This window comes from Antrostomus carolinensis, unplaced genomic scaffold (genome assembly GCF_000700745.2).
Source record: "Antrostomus carolinensis isolate BGI_N321 unplaced genomic scaffold, ASM70074v2 scaffold36919, whole genome shotgun sequence".
Taxonomy (NCBI): Eukaryota; Metazoa; Chordata; class Aves; order Caprimulgiformes; family Caprimulgidae; genus Antrostomus; species Antrostomus carolinensis.
Genome location: NW_010338558.1, coordinates 25,217 through 44,257, shown reverse-complemented (window position 1 = coordinate 44,257; position 19,041 = coordinate 25,217). Strand labels below are relative to the sequence as shown.

The 19,041-nt window shown below is 37.0% G+C and overlaps 1 protein-coding gene across 1 annotated transcript in view; it reads left to right on the top strand.

Moving 5' to 3' along the window:
• The first annotated feature begins 89 nt into the window (after nucleotides 1-89).
• TPR (translocated promoter region, nuclear basket protein) overlaps nucleotides 90-19,041 on the top strand; it is a 37,893-nt gene continuing 18,941 nt past the window's right edge. Inside the window, exons 1-26 of the mRNA XM_010175556.2 lie at nucleotides 90-209; nucleotides 1,568-1,664; nucleotides 2,045-2,148; nucleotides 2,794-2,958; nucleotides 3,505-3,597; nucleotides 3,705-3,785; nucleotides 5,122-5,209; nucleotides 5,716-5,856; nucleotides 6,813-6,904; nucleotides 7,734-7,931; nucleotides 8,465-8,572; nucleotides 9,140-9,366; nucleotides 10,055-10,218; nucleotides 10,608-10,747; nucleotides 10,833-10,981; nucleotides 11,279-11,441; nucleotides 11,875-12,009; nucleotides 12,777-12,917; nucleotides 13,079-13,247; nucleotides 13,738-13,904; nucleotides 14,852-15,004; nucleotides 15,716-15,832; nucleotides 16,848-17,051; nucleotides 17,132-17,316; nucleotides 17,750-17,897; nucleotides 18,292-18,429. Of these exons, the coding sequence (XP_010173858.2) occupies nucleotides 90-209; nucleotides 1,568-1,664; nucleotides 2,045-2,148; nucleotides 2,794-2,958; nucleotides 3,505-3,597; nucleotides 3,705-3,785; nucleotides 5,122-5,209; nucleotides 5,716-5,856; nucleotides 6,813-6,904; nucleotides 7,734-7,931; nucleotides 8,465-8,572; nucleotides 9,140-9,366; nucleotides 10,055-10,218; nucleotides 10,608-10,747; nucleotides 10,833-10,981; nucleotides 11,279-11,441; nucleotides 11,875-12,009; nucleotides 12,777-12,917; nucleotides 13,079-13,247; nucleotides 13,738-13,904; nucleotides 14,852-15,004; nucleotides 15,716-15,832; nucleotides 16,848-17,051; nucleotides 17,132-17,316; nucleotides 17,750-17,897; nucleotides 18,292-18,429 (3,687 nt within the window). The remainder of the gene's footprint in view (nucleotides 210-1,567; nucleotides 1,665-2,044; nucleotides 2,149-2,793; nucleotides 2,959-3,504; nucleotides 3,598-3,704; nucleotides 3,786-5,121; nucleotides 5,210-5,715; nucleotides 5,857-6,812; nucleotides 6,905-7,733; nucleotides 7,932-8,464; nucleotides 8,573-9,139; nucleotides 9,367-10,054; nucleotides 10,219-10,607; nucleotides 10,748-10,832; nucleotides 10,982-11,278; nucleotides 11,442-11,874; nucleotides 12,010-12,776; nucleotides 12,918-13,078; nucleotides 13,248-13,737; nucleotides 13,905-14,851; nucleotides 15,005-15,715; nucleotides 15,833-16,847; nucleotides 17,052-17,131; nucleotides 17,317-17,749; nucleotides 17,898-18,291; nucleotides 18,430-19,041) is intronic.

The following is a 19,041-nucleotide window of genomic DNA, read 5'->3' as shown; positions in this document are numbered from 1 at the left end:
TTTTTTTTTTTTTTTTTTCCCCTTCTTCTTCCCCATATTGTGAAGGGAAATTTTGGCTGAATTGCATTTGGAGAGTCAATTCTATCATTATGGTAGAGTGGAGATACCTGACTACTGTTTCTTCTTATCTAACAGATGAACAGTTGAAGTCAGTGAATGAGAAAAATAAAGAACTTGAAGCTGCTCAGGATCGTAACGCAGCCATTCAGGTACTGGCAGAACTCGATGATAAGCTGGAAGACTTTAGTTCACCTGTCTCATTGCAGCAAAGAATGCAATCAATTTCCAAACTGGATTGTATCAATATCAGGACAGATGTGTCCATTGTATCAGTGTGACCATGTGTACTGGGAAACTGTGTGGGGTTTTTAAGGAAACGTGGGTGTTTTAGCAAACTAAACTTGAACGTGTATCAGAGCAGACGCTTTTATTTCAGTTGGAACAGATTCTTTCATTCTGGCTGAAGCCTGTTCTGAAGTGACTTCAAGCTGAACCTCAAAAATCGGACAAAGGTGTAAAGAGGAGTCCCAGATTTCCCCCGTGCTTTCCCATACCCTGCACAGTTTGCCTTGCGTTGTGCTCAAAGTCCATGAGGTTGCACGATGAGTCACTTCAGCTGCCTGGTCCAGCAGAACACTAATTTTGGAGCAGGAAGCAAAACCATTATTATTAGATGGATTTGTCCACAGAGAGAGGACGGATCTGTTTGTTGCCTCAGAGGGGCTCACCTGGGCCTAGCTGAGGTGGTTTGTGTTGACACCTTAGAAGGCAGAGGCAGTACTATGGCCTGTAAGTGATCCAAGACTATTGACTTTGATTTGGTTTTGATATTGATTTTTTGCATCGGTGCATTCCTTGGTTACTCTGTTACCTCTTTTATTTAACCAAAGGAGAGTATTTCAGTGAAGTCTTAGCTCTCAAAGCTGTCTTTCAAAGAATATTAAAATCAGATGCAATTTTGAACAGTTCCTGTTGCTTGGTTTGGATTTCTGTTAGGCCTTCAGTTCATTTCATCTGCTCTAAATTCAACAATTTTCATTCTAATCTTCATTCAAATGCAGCCAGAACCAGTGGGAGTCGTGTGCCAGTCTGGACCTCTCTATGCTGATTTAAAAGCAAAGGCATGAAAACTACCTCTTCAGTATGCCAATCTGGAAAACTGTTTGATGCTTCTCTCATTTTTGTTAACCAATCTTATGTGATAGTGGCATTTTGCACTTAAGCACCAAGGGCCAGCTGGGCATCAGTATCAGAGTGATTTATGGGGGAAAAAGAAAAAAAAATAATTGAAATGTGTTGGCTATTAAGCACTAGAAGAAAGAGGTACATTGACCTGCATTTGTTTGAGTTATATATCCCAGCGTGATAGAAGAGATGGAAGCAGCAATGCTTTCATACTACCTAGTTCAGACTGATTCAGCTGCCCATGATTGAAAGCCTTTTTCAGTAGGCTGGGGTAATTCACTGTGGTTCATTTTTTTTCCTCTCTGTGATGATGGTAAGTGGCTATAAACTGTTACAGAAAGCTGATCTAATTTCTTTATTGCTCTTCTGCGGTTTTTCACAGAGCCATTTAAGTAGAGAAAAAGAAGAACTGGAAGCTGAAAAGAGAGATTTGGTTCGGACAAGTGAGAGACGATCTCAGGAAGTGGAACATTTAAATGGTATAGTCAAAAATGTATTATCAAATTAGCTCACGTGATTTTGCTAAATAAAAGACTTGCTTGAACAGTTGAACTGACACAGAGTATCCAGTTTGTATAGGTAGCACTAAATAATGGATTAGCAGGAAACATTGTTTAGGGATAAGGAAACAGGGCAGGAAGTTAGATGCTAATTGCAGAAAAACACATCAGTTTGGTAAATCATGTTTGGTTTTGTAGTTACACAATCATACATCATACAGTATCTTATTGCACAGTGTACAATTACGTGCATTATGTCTTGTCTGTCCTCATTCTTTACAGTTTACTTAGGCTGAGTAAGTAAAACTGAGGGTTCTGCAATTAGCTTTTTTTAACACTTTTTTTTTCCCCTTCTCCAGAGGATGTTAAGCGCTTAAATGAAAAGCTTACAGAAGCAAACACAGAAAAGGTGAAACTTCAGTTAAAGTTGGATGAGCTTCAAACATCAGATGTTTCTGTGAAGGTGAGTAGTACTTTATGTGCATAGGACGTGTTAATGTTCTAATAAGTAGTTGCTTACGTGTGATGTAATCACCATTTTGTCATTATTGACTTTGAAAGTAGGTCGAGTGTGCTCCTGTTATTTATAACAAATTATTTCATTATAAAATGAGTGACTGTGACTGGAAGTGAGAGATATTTATAGAAGGCAAGGGCGCATCAGTCCAGGCCTCACTGGTGGCAATGGTGGCTGCTCCTACCCATCATGAAGAAGGGCTCCAGATCCACAAAGGAAGGTAGAAAGGAGAAAAATAGTTACTTGTGAACCTGCACCATTTCTCTGTGGGCAGAATAAACTGCATAAACAGCTGAAAGAGAGGAAAGGAGAAAAGAGGGGGAAAGCATCTATACTTCAGTTTGTTTCTATTGACTAGATATTCCCAGCTAACATAAACTTGGGGGAAACTAGCTCAAGGTTGAAGTACTTTGTAGTTTGAGACTGGTAAGTTAGCATTACCAACGTCATAAAGAACACTTGTCTGTCATTTGGTGCTATTGCCCAAATTATGGTACATTTTTGCTACTCCCACTCTGATGATGGTACTTTGATTAGCTGCTTTATTTTCTGTGGAACCCGGACAATTACACTGTGCTGTTTTCTTTCTAGTACCGTGAGAAGAGGTTGGAGCAAGAAAAAGAACTGCTACAGAATCAAAACACATGGCTGAATGCTGAGTTGAAAGCCAAAACAGATGAACTTCTCCATACTGCCAGGGAGAAAGGCAATGAAATCTTGGAGCTTAAGTGTAATCTGGAGAACAGGAAGGAGGAGGTAGTGTAATTACTGAGTGCTTTTGCCATTTCTTGTAAATTATGCCTCCTGATTAACTGTAATAAAAAGAATCAAGTACTTCAATAACTGTATTCAAGTGAAAAAAGAAAAAAAAATCTTTGCAATTGATGAGATGCTCTTTCTTTTTACTCCTGATTTTTAGGGAATTATCTAAAATAGAGCAGTCAAATCTTTTAATTATAAGCTAGAAGTTTTGGAGTCTCTGATAACAAAAGTATATAATGGTACAACGTTGTTAAAATTCTTTGGAGATGAGGTGATGGTATTTTTGTTTTCCTTCAGCAAAATACATGGCAGAATCAGTGCCAGTATTTTGAAAATACTCAGCTTCAGCGAGCTTCTGTTTGGGTACCTAAGCAGTTTCTTTAACAGCTGTGACAATTGGTCAGGTTTATGCCCTTTCTGGAACTTTCGGAGTTGTTTTGTTTTTTTTAAAGTAAAAAACAATGAGATAGGTATTTTCCAAAATAAAGTGAATGGGAAAGACAAATATATACATGGTGTTCTCATTTATTCATTAAACAGGTTTCCAGAATGGAGGAACAGGTAAACAGCTTAAAACAGTCAAATGAAAATCTTCAGAAGCATGTGGAAGACCTTTTGAATAAACTGAAGGAGGTAAGACAACCTGAAGTATATGTATAACAGCATTACAGTTAGAATTCTAGTTACTTACTAGAAATAGTGCAAAGCTCCTCAACCCTGCCTCTTCTTTAATTTACTAGGCAAAAGAACAGCAAGCCAGTATGGAGGAAAGATTCCACAATGAACTGAATGCCCACATCAAATTATCCAATTTGTATAAGGTGAGTTTATTGATTCTCTTACAAGTGTATATTAGTATTACCTGGGGCTGAATCGCAGCCTGAAGTGTGATGCAGTCCAGTTTTTTGTTCTGTTTTGGTTTTTTTTTCCCCCACAAAGTGGGGATATGGGGAAGACTTAACTTCCATTGCAAAACATTGTGAAACATCCAAAGCAGTGTTTTCTTTCCTGCTGTCTTGGGCAGCATTTGTAACCTTAAATTGCTTGGAGCATTCTGTAGATTAAACAAAACTGGGGTTAAATTAGTAATTTTTTGCTTCCTGTCTTGAGACTTCATAATGCATGAATGTGGTTGTGTCTTACGATGTATTGGAAGGTGAAGGTTTGTATGTAAAATACAACTGTGCAAGAGATTGTCCTACGCTTGGTGAGTAGTAGTTCAAGTAACACTGCAAGTGTAAGTGGACATGGCTATTGTCACGTATTGTGTCAAATAAGCACCATCTAAACAAGTGGTTTGTTTTGTCACCTCAAAGGGTGAAAAACATCCTGTAGCGTATTGACTAAGACAAAGTCAACTAAAGAGGACAACTGATGGCTCTTTGTGTGTATTAGATTCATGGGTTAATTAGTTCTGTTTCCTGAGTTTTCTTGCATAGATACTCATGTAGAATTAAGAAGCATAATGCATTGCCATCTGCATTTTAATTTGTTTGTTTTCTTTTTTTAATCTCCCTATTTATACATGCTTTTTTATAGAATCATTGGTTTGAAGGGGCTCAAAAGTTTGTCTTCTGCTTAACAGAGATTTGCTGTATAGTGGCATCTGCTGACATATTTATCTGACCTGATATTAAAAGTATCACAATTGAGTGCTCTCCTGTGGCAGCCTATTCTGAGTATTCACTGATGAGCAAAAGTCAAATCAACTTTATTTCAGTTCTCTCTCATGGACTTGCAGAATTGCTAAAGTATTGTATAGACTTGCACTTGTGAGATCTCTAACTGGAAGCAAAGAAACATAAACTGTTTAAGTAAGATTCCCTGAAAATACCAAATTTTTCAGAATGATCAAAATTGAGTACTCAAAATTTCTCCAGATTTTCTTTAGTGAAGAGAAGGAGCAAAGCCAGCACCAGCACATACATATTTGGATTTGTCATATCAAATCATTACCTGACACTTCTTGCTCTCAAATGGGCAGTTTGCATCAAAGTGAGACTTAATCCAAGTGGAAAGAGGATTGTCCAGTTTAGGTGAATCTTTTAGCATTTGACTCAAAAAACTGCGTTCATAATTTTTGGTCACTTTGAGCTTTCTTATAAAAATACAGTTGCTATTACTGTGTGAAAGGTTAAATAAAATGCTTTTCTTTAGAGTGCTGCTGATGACTCGGAGGCAAAGAGCAATGAACTGACAGGAGCAGTAGAAGAGCTGCACAAGCTCCTGAAGGAAGCAGGTGAAGGTAAGCTGTGAAATGGCAAACGGAACACAACAGTTATGTTCCTTTGTAACTACATTGACATGTTGAAAAATAGGGATTGAGCCTTTCTGAAAGGAACTTCTTTAGGCTTTGGGTTGGTGGAAACATCAGTCCCTTTGTAACAAAACATTGTGTGACTAAAGGGATTTACCTGGGGGGATGTGTGTGTGGAGGAACTGTCTTCAAATATACCTGGAATTTACTTTGGATTTTGATGAGAGGATCTAATTTTGCAAGATGTGTCTTCATTTTAGTTTCTCCTTTTAGATTCCTTTTCACTGATAAAAGGACAGTCATTTTCTAGCCCTCTTCTAAAGGTGATAGGCAGCAGTTCATGCTTCTGTCATTCTACTGTTTTCTTACTAGCATAAGCTTCTGCAGATCATAGAAAGTTAAAGCAAAATTTAAGGTAGATATGCAAATTTTGGTCTTTTTAAAACAAAAAAAGGAGACAACCACAACAAACTGCTTTTCTGATTTAATTTTAGCTAATAAAGCAACCCAGGAGCATTTGGCTGAGGTGGAAGAGTCAAGAGCTTTAATGGAAAAAGAACTGAGAGAGAAGATCAGTAAACTGGAAAAGGAGCTGGAGAATGCTAATGATTTACTCTCCGCTACAAAGCGCAAAGGTAGGGGTAATACTGTGCTGAATTTCTGTAGGAAGTAAGTGCTTTAACCTTACTTCATCTTTGGTCATTTCTAATAATGAATTTTAGAAGCTTTTGCATGTGTATATATATGAAAATACATTTTTTTTATATATGTATGTGTGTGTATATATATATATAAAGTATATTTTTTTTCACCACTAGAAGGTGCATTTCTCTCAAAGTGCTTTTGAAGTTCTGTTGTTAATGTGACTTATCTTTCCAAAGAAAAGGGAGAGGAAACATCTCCTTATGGCTGGATTATCATGCTTTTAATGGTTTTCTGGAGAGGAGAGTGGGGATGATAAACTGTTCTTATTTTCCTTTTAAAAAACAAAAAACCACAACAACAGCAGAAAACAAACCTCTGTCCTTAAACTTCTATTTAACCTTAAATTTTGCTCATTATTCACTGTTCTAGTTGTATCATTTTGTTGAAGATATAGGTAATTTCTAAAGGAAAGAAAGAGCAGAGCAGGAGGGAACAGAGAGACCTGAAGTATATTTGCTGTCTCCCTGTGTTAATTTAATGAAAGTAAACAAGTGCTTTGCCACTGTAAACCTCCTGCAGTTTGCTAAGAAAATCTGATGTCAAGCTTTGCTCCAGCTATTTCAATTGCTTGCATTCAGAAATGATCTAAATTTTAAAAATCTAATGGCAAAAAGCTTTTCAGCATTTCACATTAAACTAGTGGGAGACATGGATAATGTATGACACGGGATGTTGTATATGATACCAGTCACTTGCACATGTGTAGGTGTAATACAGGTTACAGAAAACTCTTAAACCAGTATCTTCAGGGGCTTAAATAATCATTTAAAATAGAGTAGTTATAAAGCACAAAGGTGTGTGGAGACATTCTTTCTGTTAATAAAGAATATTTATGCTGGGAATTATTGCAGCTTTTTAATGGTAATTGGTGGGGTTATGTCTACAGGAGCCATATTGTCTGAGGAGGAACTGGCAGCTATGTCTCCCACTGCTGCAGCAGTAGCTAAAGTAGTCAAGCCTGGAATGAAATTAACTGAGGTAAGTGAGAAGAACCTCTTCAGCTTCAAGGCCCTTGAAATGCCAACAGAGGTGTGCTAGTAACACAAGGGCGCAGAACTCATTCACTGTTTTGGTTTGGTGTAGTGACTGACTGAAGTCAGTGAAGTCTTTTCATGCATTTGAGACAGACTTTACTAGCTAAGTTATTGGGATTTTTTTTTTAACTTTTTTTTTTCTTTAGTAGATGAAAACACGTCTAGGGTCTTTTGGTTCTTTTTCTGAAATACATTTTTTTTGTTCCAAGAAACTTATTTTCTGTGTGCATTTTTGGCAGGAGTTTTTGTTTTATTTTGTTTGCTTATTTAAAAAAAAATTAATCTGTACTGCTCTGCATTTGGCTTTTACTTGCAGAAAAAAATTAACATAATGATAGGTCATATATAGTCTAGGGTTTGAGGTTTTTTTCAGTTCTATTTATGCAATTATTATTTTCATTTTGTTTGTAAATGGTCATTCTGTCCAGCCATTAAATTACTTTCTTCTGTGCTTGCTGCTTTCTTTTGTGATACCACTTTTCATAGTTCTGTTGTCTTAAGCTAGCTTAAGATTTGTCCCTTTTACGTAGAATTCTTTTATTGCATATATTTGCACTATAAAAGTCTACCATGTTTAAATGAATAGTGAATAACTTTGCCATGGTATGAGTCCTAAAAACACACGGTTTTGTAAGTCCAACTTGTTTCTCTGAATTAACCAGTTTAGAGTGTATAAAAATCTACTGTTGTAAGGTATGAATTGTTTAATTACCAGTGGCTCTTTTTTATGAGGTCTGTCCGGATGTATCAAAACAAAAAATCTTTTCTTGCAGCTGTACAATGCATATGTAGAAACTCAGGATCAGTTGCTTTTGGAAAAGCTGGAGAATAAGAGAATCAATAAATACTTGGATGAAATAGTGCAGGAAGTAGAAGCCAAAGCACCAATCTTAAAACGTCAGCGTGAAGAATTTGAGCGTTCCCAAAAAGCTGTTGCTAGTCTGTCTGCGAAGCTTGAACAAGCTATGAAGGTCAGTATAAAATAAAAGAGCGTGTAAAATTAGGGGGGAAATGGATTTTTAATTCCTTACTCCTAATGGCTGTTAGTAAATGTATAAAATGGATCTTTTAGTCAGCTCTTATTGTGAGGAAAATATCTGTTGAACTTTCTAGCTTGCAGTTTATTGCACTGTACAAAGTATTTCACAGAACCAACATTTTCCAGAGTTTTTCATAGTGAAGGCTTAAATGTGGTGACTTACAACGTCTGATTTTTCTGAGAGAATAGAATTCTTTATGAACAAAGATTAGTATTTGTCTGTCCAGAGAAATAAAATTGGATGTTAGCGCTCACTTCCCATTAGTTTTAATACATACACTAACACAGCATGAAAGTGTGGCTTTTGGTTGCCAAATATGTGGAGTTTAATCCTTGAAGTGTAACTTTAAAGTGGTACAGCACAGTTTGATTCACAAGACATGTCTCTACATGACGTTACGTCTCTGGAAAGAAATGTGTCTGATTTGGATTGCTGCGTGTTTCTTAATGTTTGTGTGCTTGCAGGAAATGCAGCGGTTGCAGGAGCACACCGATAAAGCCAATAAGCAGGCCTCTCTGCTCGAAAGGGAAAACCAGAGACTGGAAATACAAGTGAAAGATCTTTCACAGCAGGTAGAACAAATGTTGCTATGGTGAAATGTGCTGTTGGTGATTGATTTATTAATGTGGTGCTGTGTGTTTGATGTTTACATGGAAGCTGTGTTCAGCCACGGTCAGGTAGACTTTGGATGTCATAAGAGCCTTAGTGCTGTTAAAGCTTCTCCTTAGGACAACATAGTATTTACGTTTCTGCTTACAAAATGTGAATAAATTTAGCTGAATAGAAGTGATGCTGCTTTAGGATAATGTTGTTAAACACCTGACATGGAAAACTCGTGTGTGTGTGTGTATGTGTGTATATATATATATATATAAAAAACTTCTTTGTTTGATTGGAACATCCTGTGATCTGTTTGCAGAACTGAACACAGACTATCTATTTCTGATCTTGATGTAGTTTCCTTTTGTCAAACTGTTTTTTCTGTAATGTAATTATCTTACAGGGATTTCTTGATTGAAATAGTTTGTATATTGTAGGAAAAAATACCTAATTTGCAAGTACTTTATTTCTAATATATTGTTTTTTTCAGACACTTTTGAGTCTGTGTGCAAGTCTTACACTAGAATGTTCTCTTTTAGATTTGTGTGCTTTTAATGGAACTTGAAGAAGCTAGAGGCAATCATGTGATTCGAGATGAAGAAGTGAGCTCTGCTGCCATCAGTAGCTCTTCTGAAGTGATATCTCAACATCTAGTCTCTTACAGAAATATTGAAGAACTTCAGCAGCAGAATCAGCGTCTCTTGGTGGCTCTACGGGAGCTGGGAGAGGCTAGAGAGAAAGAAGAGCAAGAAGCAACATCATCCAAGTAAGTTATCTGTTCCTCCTAGTAAACTGTTTATACTAGCAGAGATTTATTGAAACACTTTTCAGGTTTTTGTTTCTGATTGTTATTAATTTTGTGCTTATGCATACATAAGTGTGCATATGTAACTCGTAAAGGCAAATTGCTATTAAGCAATGTTGTCTTCAGGTTTAGATTAAAATGGCTTTGTAGCTATAGATCTTGTAATAGGTCCTCTCATCAAAATCCAAAGTAAAAATAATTGTCAGTCTTTTAGTGAATGTGATTTCACACAGCAGAGCTGTTTTTCAAACAAGAAAGATAAGTTTTCATTCCTGTTAGCTGAACAAAAAACTGAATGTGTGCATATCTAATTCACTAACTGTAAAAGCCCATAGATAATGTGATTCTGTATTAAAAGTTCTCAGCCTGATCATCTGCTCATGCTGCTGGCTATTGTTTGAAGTTACTCACATCCAAAGAATTGCTTTTATTCTGCTTTTCAGGGAAGAGGCTTACTTTCTTTGCCATCTACAAAATGGCAAGCCCAAAGGCCAGTCTTCCTGCGAGTTTGCTCAGAAATCTCAGTGATGCTTAACTTTCAAAGGTGCAGTTAATGTACAGTGAAGGACTTGTGACAAAATGCAAGGTTTGTGTTGGCTTGGTATGCCTTGCTGTGTATGTTACTGACATCCACTCTTGTTGGTTTCAGAACTTCTGAGCTTCAGAGTCAGCTTGAAGAAGCTTTCAGTGAGCTGGAAAAACTGCGTGAATCACGTCATCACCAGATGCAGCTGATTGAGTCTGTAGTTCGTCAGCGTGACATGTTCCGCATATTGTTGGCGCAGACCACAGGAGCCGTCATTCCTTTGCAAGGTAAGCTTCACGTTTTCTGAGAAAAAAATAAAATTGTCATTTGTTAGGAGTTTTCAGTAGTGGTGCTGTAATGGTATTAGTAACTGCTGATAATCTGGTATTCAACTTCTGCCCTTACTCATTATCAAACCCATTAAACTGGGTTTAGATGCTTGGATTTTATTTTTACAGTATAATAACTTGCTACATAACAACTGACCTGTAGTGGTGATTATGTGTGTTCTGGTAGCATGTTGTAGGTATAAAGAATTAATTGCTCAGGAGAGCCCAAGGCTTTCCTAGCAGAACAGCATTGTTTTTAGCCATATTTCAGTGTGGTTATATGATCTTCTGCTTTGGCAAGCATTCATTCAGTTGTTGGCTTTAAAATCCCCTTAATGTTTTTGTAGCTTCAGGTATATTACCAGAGGAGATTTCTCTTACATCTACTCCAAAGCGCCCAAATTTACCTCAAGCCATGTCAACTCCTGCTCCAGTGTCAAGGGCTGAGTCAGTGGAGGCTGTGGAGGCTAAGGCTGCACTGAAGCAGGTATATTTTTCCAGAAGCACTGTAGAAAGCTGTCACTGTTTCTTTTTACTCTTGTCAGCACTTTAATGTCTGTTCTTTGATGTAGTTGCAGGAAGTTTTTGAGAACTATAAAAAAGAAAAGGCAGAGAATGACAAGTTGCTGAACGAACAAAATGAAAAGCTTCAGGAGCAGGTCACAGACTTGAGGTCACAAAATGCAAAGATATCCACACAGCTGGAGTTTGCCTCCAAACGGTAAGTCAGGTATTTAATTCATTGCCTTATAGATGTGTTCTCTGTCAGTAGAATCATGTTGACTGTGTGATATTGTTTGCTCAGGAAGAGTTGCCAGTTAAATTTAGTGTATTCTGTTAAAGAACACAAAGGAAAAATAGTGAAGGTGGGAACAAGAATATATCTTCTAGTTGAATGAGCCACATATGTGAAAACTAACACACAAGAACATGAAACTTAACTGTATACACACATTTCTGGCAATTAACTCAATGTAATGTGGCAAACTTACACTTTGCTTTGTTCTTCCATGCGAAGTTATGAAATGCTGCAGGATAACGTTGAAGGTTATCGTCGAGAAATAACATCTCTGCATGAAAGAACCCAGAAACTCACAGCAACAACTCAGAAGCAAGAGCAGATAATTAACACTATGACTCAAGACCTGAGGGGAGCTAATGAAAAACTGGCAGTGGCAGAGGTTGGTAATACAGCGTGTTATGCTGCTAGATATTCCAAGTTAGCACAAGAGTTTTTCTTTTGATTGTCTTGAAAGCTGTCAGAACTTGAATGTGTGGATTTGGGAGTGCATCAGCTATTAACTTTGTAAAAGCTTGTGTGCATGTGTGTTGGTATATTTGGTGTATACATTTGTAACAATCCACAAAATAACTCAAGCAGTGAGTGAAGATGGAACAACGTTACAAAGGTGTTTCAGTTTACAGAGAGAACAGAATGTGTTTAGACAAATAGTTGTAATCTTACTCTTCTGGGCTTAATTTGCATGAATCCTAATTTACAATCTATAATCTTAAAAACTTTAAAAAAATAGTATTAACTGATCATAAAAATAAAATTAATGGACAGATTTGAGATTGATAACAAAGTTCTTGTTACTATTTGCTGTCTTAAAGGTGAGAGCAGAAAACTTAAAAAAAGAGAAAGATCTTTTGAAGATGTCAGACGTGCGCTTGACTCAGCAGCGTGAGTCTTTACTGGCTGAACAAAGAGGACAGAACTTGCTGCTTACTAATTTGCGAACGATTCAGGTACGTGGTATTTTTCTTCAGTCCGAGTTTGGTCTGTCTTTCAGAGTTTTCAATAAATGCCTGTCTAAATCAAACAAAACAGTCATGGCATTAGGTCTTCTTTTTTGTTACAGAGTGACGCTGAACATAAAATACTTGAGCAGCTTATTTAAGCAAGTTGGTTACTCTTATCCTAAATTATTATTATCCTGTTGTTATTATCCTAAATTGACTTGGGCAGAGTCCTGAGAATTTTGATGAGAACAGTTTTCATGCTAAAACGGAAGTGAAACACATGAAACAAAGTGAAAGGAAAAAAAAATCTTTATGTTAATATTTATTATAGAAAAATTTACCAGTGCCTACCTAGTAGTTTATTTTCCTGTTGTTTGAAGTTATATTTACTTTTATACTCTTCTCTGCTATTATAAGGATATTGACTCTCAGAGTATAAATAAAGTTGCACCTTTTATCTTGTGACTGAATTCTATTTCTGTCATAGATCTTTTGGCATTTTTTTTAAATCCCTAAAATTAGACTGTATGGCTAATAGATTTTCTTAAAATAATATTTACTGTATCAATATTATTAAAAGGTCTTTCAAAACTAACTCATACATTCTAAGTGCTAATTTTCATAATTTTCTATGTCTACCAATTACTGCTTGCTCCCTGCAGTAATTATTTTGTGGATGGGAGATGTGTTGTGACAATTTTGACATGCTGCAGTAATTTGAAGAGCATTATTGAAGTGTTTTGTAAGCGTAGTGCATTGTGCTCTTTTATCAGGGAATACTGGAGAGGTCTGAGACAGAAACGAAACAAAGACTCAATAATCAGATAGAGAAGCTGGAGCGTGAGATATCTCAACTGAAGAAGAAATTAGAAAGTGAGGTGGAACAAAGACATTCCCTTACCAAAAATCAGGAGGTAAGAATAATTGTAAATATGCTAAACTTGGTTTAGTGAAAATAAAGCCACAGTTGCATGGCTGCTGCCAGCTCACAGTGCATTGGTTTGCATATGTGAAATTTATAAACATTTGTTCTTTGTGCCATTTGTGAATAATTACAAGAACTTTGTGTTTTCAGGTTCATATCCTGGATCTTAAGAGGCAACTCGAGACTGAAACAAACCGTCACATTAACACAAAGGAACTTTTAAAGAATGCCCAGAAAGAAACTGCAATGTTGAAACAGCAGCTTAACAATACGGAGGCTCAGCTGGCATCTCAGTCATCCCAGAGGGCTCCAGGGCAAGGCAAGATGTTCTTCTACATTGAATTTCTCTTTATGTTAAACATTGCTGTCTGCAGAATGGTAACATTTGTAATTTGTAATAATTTAGAATTAGGAGGACAGTACAGTAAATAATAAACCTCTCTGTTACTACAATCACATGTTCAAAGAAATGATAACCAGGAGGATTTGTTAAAATAAAATTAATGTCCAAGCAGCCTTTGACAAAGGGAAGAAATAAAGCAAAACTTATTAAAGGATCCTTTTTATTTTTATTCAAAAGAACCTAGCTCTGTTAGGTTACTTATTTTTAAATAGCCAGATTTTTTGGTCTGAATCAACAATGTTTTTTGTAAGCCATTATTTTGGTTAGGGTTGACAATTTAATTTAGGGCAGCTTTGGGAGGGTGATTGTTTTTTCCATGTTATTCTAAAAAGACTTCGGTTTTCAGCAGAACAGTGGTTTAAAAAACTGAACTTAATCTGTTAATGAATGTGTTCTAATATTATAGGTCAACCTAGTGCAAATGAAGATGTGGATGATCTTGTAAGTCGACTAAGACAAGCTGATGAACAAGTTAATGACTTAAGAGAAAGACTCAAGACTAGTTCTAGCAATGTGGAACAGTACAGGGCCATGGTCCTTAGTCTAGAGGAATCCCTTAATAAGGAAAAACAAGTAAGTAGTTACCATTGTTATTAGAGCAAAACCAGAAACAAAATTAAATAAATTTGACATCAGGGGTTTTTTTGTACTACAGTACAGTCTGTAGGATTATGGGTGGAATTAGAAAACAACTCAAGTTAGTTTAGAAGGCATTAGAATATAACATAATAAGACCATATTTTAGACAATTTTATTGAAAACACTTTTGATCATGGAAATATTAAAGCTTTTTGCAGCGTATTTTTAAAATGTTGAGTTGTAAATTTGGCTGAAAGCTGTATTCTGCCAATGTCTTCCTTTGAAAGAGGGGAACTGGCTTTTAACCCTGTGATCAATGATTAAAAATATTGATTAACTCTCAATCAAAAGCAGTTAAATTCACATCACCTGCATCAGTAAGGTCTTCAGTGATGCAAAAGATCTCTGTGTGTGGGATTCATGGGAAAAGCTTCAGAATGACCTTCTGATCTGTCATATGCTCCATGTTAATAGCGAGGGAAGCCTGTTCTTCCAAGCTGTACAGCAGAGCAAACTAAGATCCATTGGGCCAACAGAATTCTCGTTTTCTGCTGAAGTGACAGCATCAGGAGATGGAGTGCTGTCTGTCTAGCGTCCAGGTTCTCTGCCTCTCTGTGTTCTGTCACTGTAGAAACTTCATTGTGGCTGGATACGCTTTAACAATATTGCAGATACTAGTGTGTAATAAAAAGTTACACTGGCTACTGCGCTTTTGGGTGCAGTCACCTAAAACTTTTCTTGGGTGTACTTGGTGAGGTGTTGCAGCTTTGAAGGGAAAAAAGAAGAAAAAATTGTGGTTCTCTCCATTTTCAGTGTTGTTCTAAATGATATCCTGAGAATACCTCTTCTGGCTTTAAATTGTTAATAAAATACTGATTTCATGTTAGAGTACAGTATTTAAAGGGAAAAAAAAATTGATCTCATGATGGATTTTAATGAAGGTGACAGAGGAAGTTCGTGCAACAGTTGAAGCTCGTCTGAAGGAGTCTTCGGAGTATCAAGCCCAGCTAGAAAAGAAGCTCATGGAGTCAGAGAAAGAAAAGCAGGAGCTGCAGGAGGAGAAGCGTAAAGCTGTGGAGAGTATGGAACAACAGGTATGGACTGAATGCTCCCTCCCTTAAGCTCCCTTGTAGAGGGTCCACAAGAATGTGCTTTTACATAATTCCCTAAACTTCAGTTTGTTTTCCTAGTCTAGTAGTGTTCAAAACTAAATCTTTTGGCATGTACAAAATGCCAACTCAATTTATGAGAGCTTTCCAAATATGAGTAGTACATTAACCTTATCACTTTGTTAGGGTGATTGTGTATTTGAAGCTGTCACTGTCTTCCTGAACTCCAATCCCAGTTTGCAGAAAAATAGGAGTAAAATCCTTTGAGAGAGGTTTCAGAAAACCTCTTTGAGAACATGAGCCAAAACTAAATTTGTAGCATGCGTGTCTTTTAAAGCCAGAGTGGTCTGTGCCTTTATTTGTCTGGTTTCTATTTGGGCTCTTATTGGGGTTGAAAGGAACAAGACGACTGCAACTAGAATTACTGCAGGCCCAGCTCTGAAAGAACAGGAATACGTTTTTACTAGGAAAGAGCTCTGAATATTAATAATTCAAGATCTCGAAGGTATTTCTCTTTAGAATACAATTAGTATTTTTTTAAAAAATAACTACTATTCAGTTCTACATTATTCATTACTATCTACGTTCAAAGCCTTGCTGTGTTCAATACTCTGTCAAGTACTTTACTGTTTAGTCTTGGTTTTGTTCTTGTTTTGTTTTTCTGTTGTTCCCTCCCTCCCTCCCCCATCACTGTAGCTGTCAGAACTGAAGAAGAGTCTGTCGACCATGCAGTCAGAAGTTCAGGAAGCTCTTCAGCGAGCCAGCACAGCTCTAAGTAATGAACAGCAAGCCAGACGTGACTGCCAGGAACAAGTACGTTTGTAGTACTTGCCTATTTTAGCCAGACATAGTAAACTCAGTGTTAGTTTTTCATTGTTTTTCAGTTGAACTCAAAACGTTTTTTAAAGGGAGTGCTGTTAATCAGACTTGTGGAAGCAAGAGAAGCGCTGTAAGAGCACCTTCTGTGCTCTGTGACCAGCTGCTCATTATTCTCCCTGGTCAAACATTGTGGTAAATCAGCTAAACTGACTTGGAATATAAAGTTGTGCTGCAAGCACAGTTTGTGTCATGTTTGAGAAAACAACAGAAGATGTAGTGCATTACTGTTTCTAAGGTCTGTTTCATTACATAAAAAATTGATTGGGGAACATAATTAACTGTTTTTAATGCATTACTACCTCACTCTTCCTGAGGGGAGAGCGAAAAATAAAACTGAAGTTGCACAACAAGAAAATGGGGAAAGTATTTTTCTAACCCAAAACATAATTGTCATCTTTTAAAACTCTGGGGCAATGTGATATTTAGCAGCACCTGATGAGATTGTCTTGTTACCAGCTGTTATTGAAAGGGAATATACTTTTCTGCAGGTGATAATTCCAGCACTGCTGATTGGTGTAAAGGATGTAGAAAAAACTTTTGGCTGTTGTTTAATCCAAGCCAAAATTTTGTAGGCAGGCGTTTCCATTTTTTTCAGCTAATACTCTGACCATAGCCTGTCCTTAGCTCTTTAACCTCATGCAGTAAATGTCATTGGCCATTGACATGCAGAAGTAACCAGTGGATGTTCTTAGTCTAAACACCTGCCTGTTAATCTGTGCAGAATCCACAGCAAGAGGTTTGATTGTAGAATAACAATAAAGAATGTGTCCTCCTGGTAGCTACTCAAAGGAAATTATTTCAGATTCTACTTTTCTTTTTTAAATAGTAACTTCTTTACAGAAAGATTTTATTTTCGATTAGCAGTTACTGATTTTGTCTAGAATTTGAGAATCTCTGTGTAAATACCAAAGATAACAACATTAAAGGTAACAAACTTTTTTTTCTGCAGGCAAAGATGGCTTCTGAAGCTCAAAATAAATACGAACGGGAATTAATGCTTCATGCTGCTGATGTTGAAGCATTGCAGGCTCTTAAAGATCAAGTTGCCAAGAATGCGGCGGTGAGGCAGCAGCTAGAGCAAGCTGCTCAGAAAGCTGAGTCTGAATTGTTAGAGTGCAGAGCCTCCTGGGAAGAGAGAGAGAGAATGATCAAGGTATGATTGTTTTTGTGGTTTCAGTGTTTTTTTCCAGTTGACAGAAATTCAACCACAACCATTGAACAATTTTCTTGTAGGATGAAGCTTCAAAACTTGCATCCCGCTGTGAAGATTTGGAAAAACAGAATCGATTATTACATGAGCAGCTGGAAAGTCTGAGTGATAAGATGGTGACCTCCATGAAAGAAGCCATGCCCACTGCAGTGAATGTTTCTCTCAATGAAGAGGGCAAATCCCAGGAACAAATCTTAGAAATTCTTAGGTAAATTTAGCTCTGGGCTACTCTCAGTGGTTATAAATCAGTTGCCAAACTAAATAATTCTGTGTTACTTTATGTTTGGAGGATAATGCATAAAATTTAAGTGCTTTTTTGCTGGGTAGGAGGTGGTTGTACTGCATCAGTAACTACTAGAGGGGATTTCTTTCTACTCTTAGGAAAACTGTGAGTCAATTATGACAGGAAGCTAAATGACATTTTAGCAAATGTAATTGCCAGAAAGGTTTCACAGAGGTGATGGTTTTTCTCATTGTGGTTTTTAGGAGGTTTATGTAGATTTTGAAGAATTTTTATCTAGGATTTTGTTTTTGATCTTTCCGAACTTTATTTCAATACTCAGTAGACCTTCAGATATAAGATGCTTTAACTTGTCTTGCATTTTCACTGATGTGATGTTTTATTCATTTCCTTACTGTAGATTTATACGTCGAGAAAAGGAGATTGCAGAAACGAGATTTGAAGTGGCCCAGGTGGAGAGTTTGCGTTACCGTCAGAGAGTGGAGCACCTGGAAAGGGAACTCCAGGAACTGCAGGACAGTCTCAATGCTGAGAGAGAGAAGGTGCAGGTATGGTTGGATATTACTGCTTACGACTTCAGTAAGTAGAGAGGGCTCTTCTCTATCTTTTACTCTTTGTATTTGCTGCCTGTGCCCAAAAATGAAGGTTTGGAACTTTGGAGCTTTCAAACTGGGGTTGCTATATAGCCAAATCGGAGGATCTTGTTCTCAGTGCTGTAAAGCAGTGTGGCAATTCTAAAATCACATAAATAGGGAAAATAAAGCTATTTTCTCTCAGGTTTTTTCCCATCTCCCATTTTGTAAGGTGTATTGATTTGTTTTGAATGTACCTGTGAGACAATGAATGCCTTGATAGCTTTCCAAGATGGTGTTATGCCAGATCCAGGTAAGTATATGTGCATGTGCAAGCAAAACAAATGACTGAGTTAAATCTTTTCAAAAGGTAACAGCCAAAACCATTGCACAGCATGAAGAATTAATGAAAAAAACTGAGACCATGAACGTGCTGATAGAAACCAACAAGATGTTAAGAGAAGAGAAGGAGAGGCTAGAACAAGAGCTACAACAAATTCAAGCAAAGGTTGGTGCTGTGGTTCACATAAATGATTCAGATATTCAAGCTGATGAGTTAGTGCCTGGATATACTATTGCTAATTACAATAAATACATGATTTAGACTGTGATTATTCCTTTATGTCATACACAAATGAGGAAACTTTCCCTTTAGAATTTTAGAAGACATTGGTCCACCTAGAACATAGGAAAGTTTAAAGTTCAGTTTATTTTAAATGAAATGGCAAATCAGCATTTATCCTTGGCTAGAGGTATTCCAGTAACAAGGATATTATCAGCAGAGAAATAAGAAATGTCACAGGAGTAGCTACAAAGCAGAGCACAGCTCTATGAAGAGTTTAAAAGGGAGATGCTCCCTCTTCCCATTTCTACACACTAGTTATTTTAATGAATTCCAGTGCAGTGTTGCTCGGCTTCGACTGTGTCATTAATAATCTGTTTCCAGTGCCAGAGTACAAAGAGTGGGGATCTAAGATTGTGAAGTCGTGTGTAGTTTTTTTTCCTCTCTGCAGGATCATCCCATGCTCTTGCTCCTCATCCCTCTCCCTACCCCCAGCTGGCCATTAAAAGGCAGAGAGTGGAAGAAGCTAGATCATGACTGCTTGAGGGTTTTGCTCTC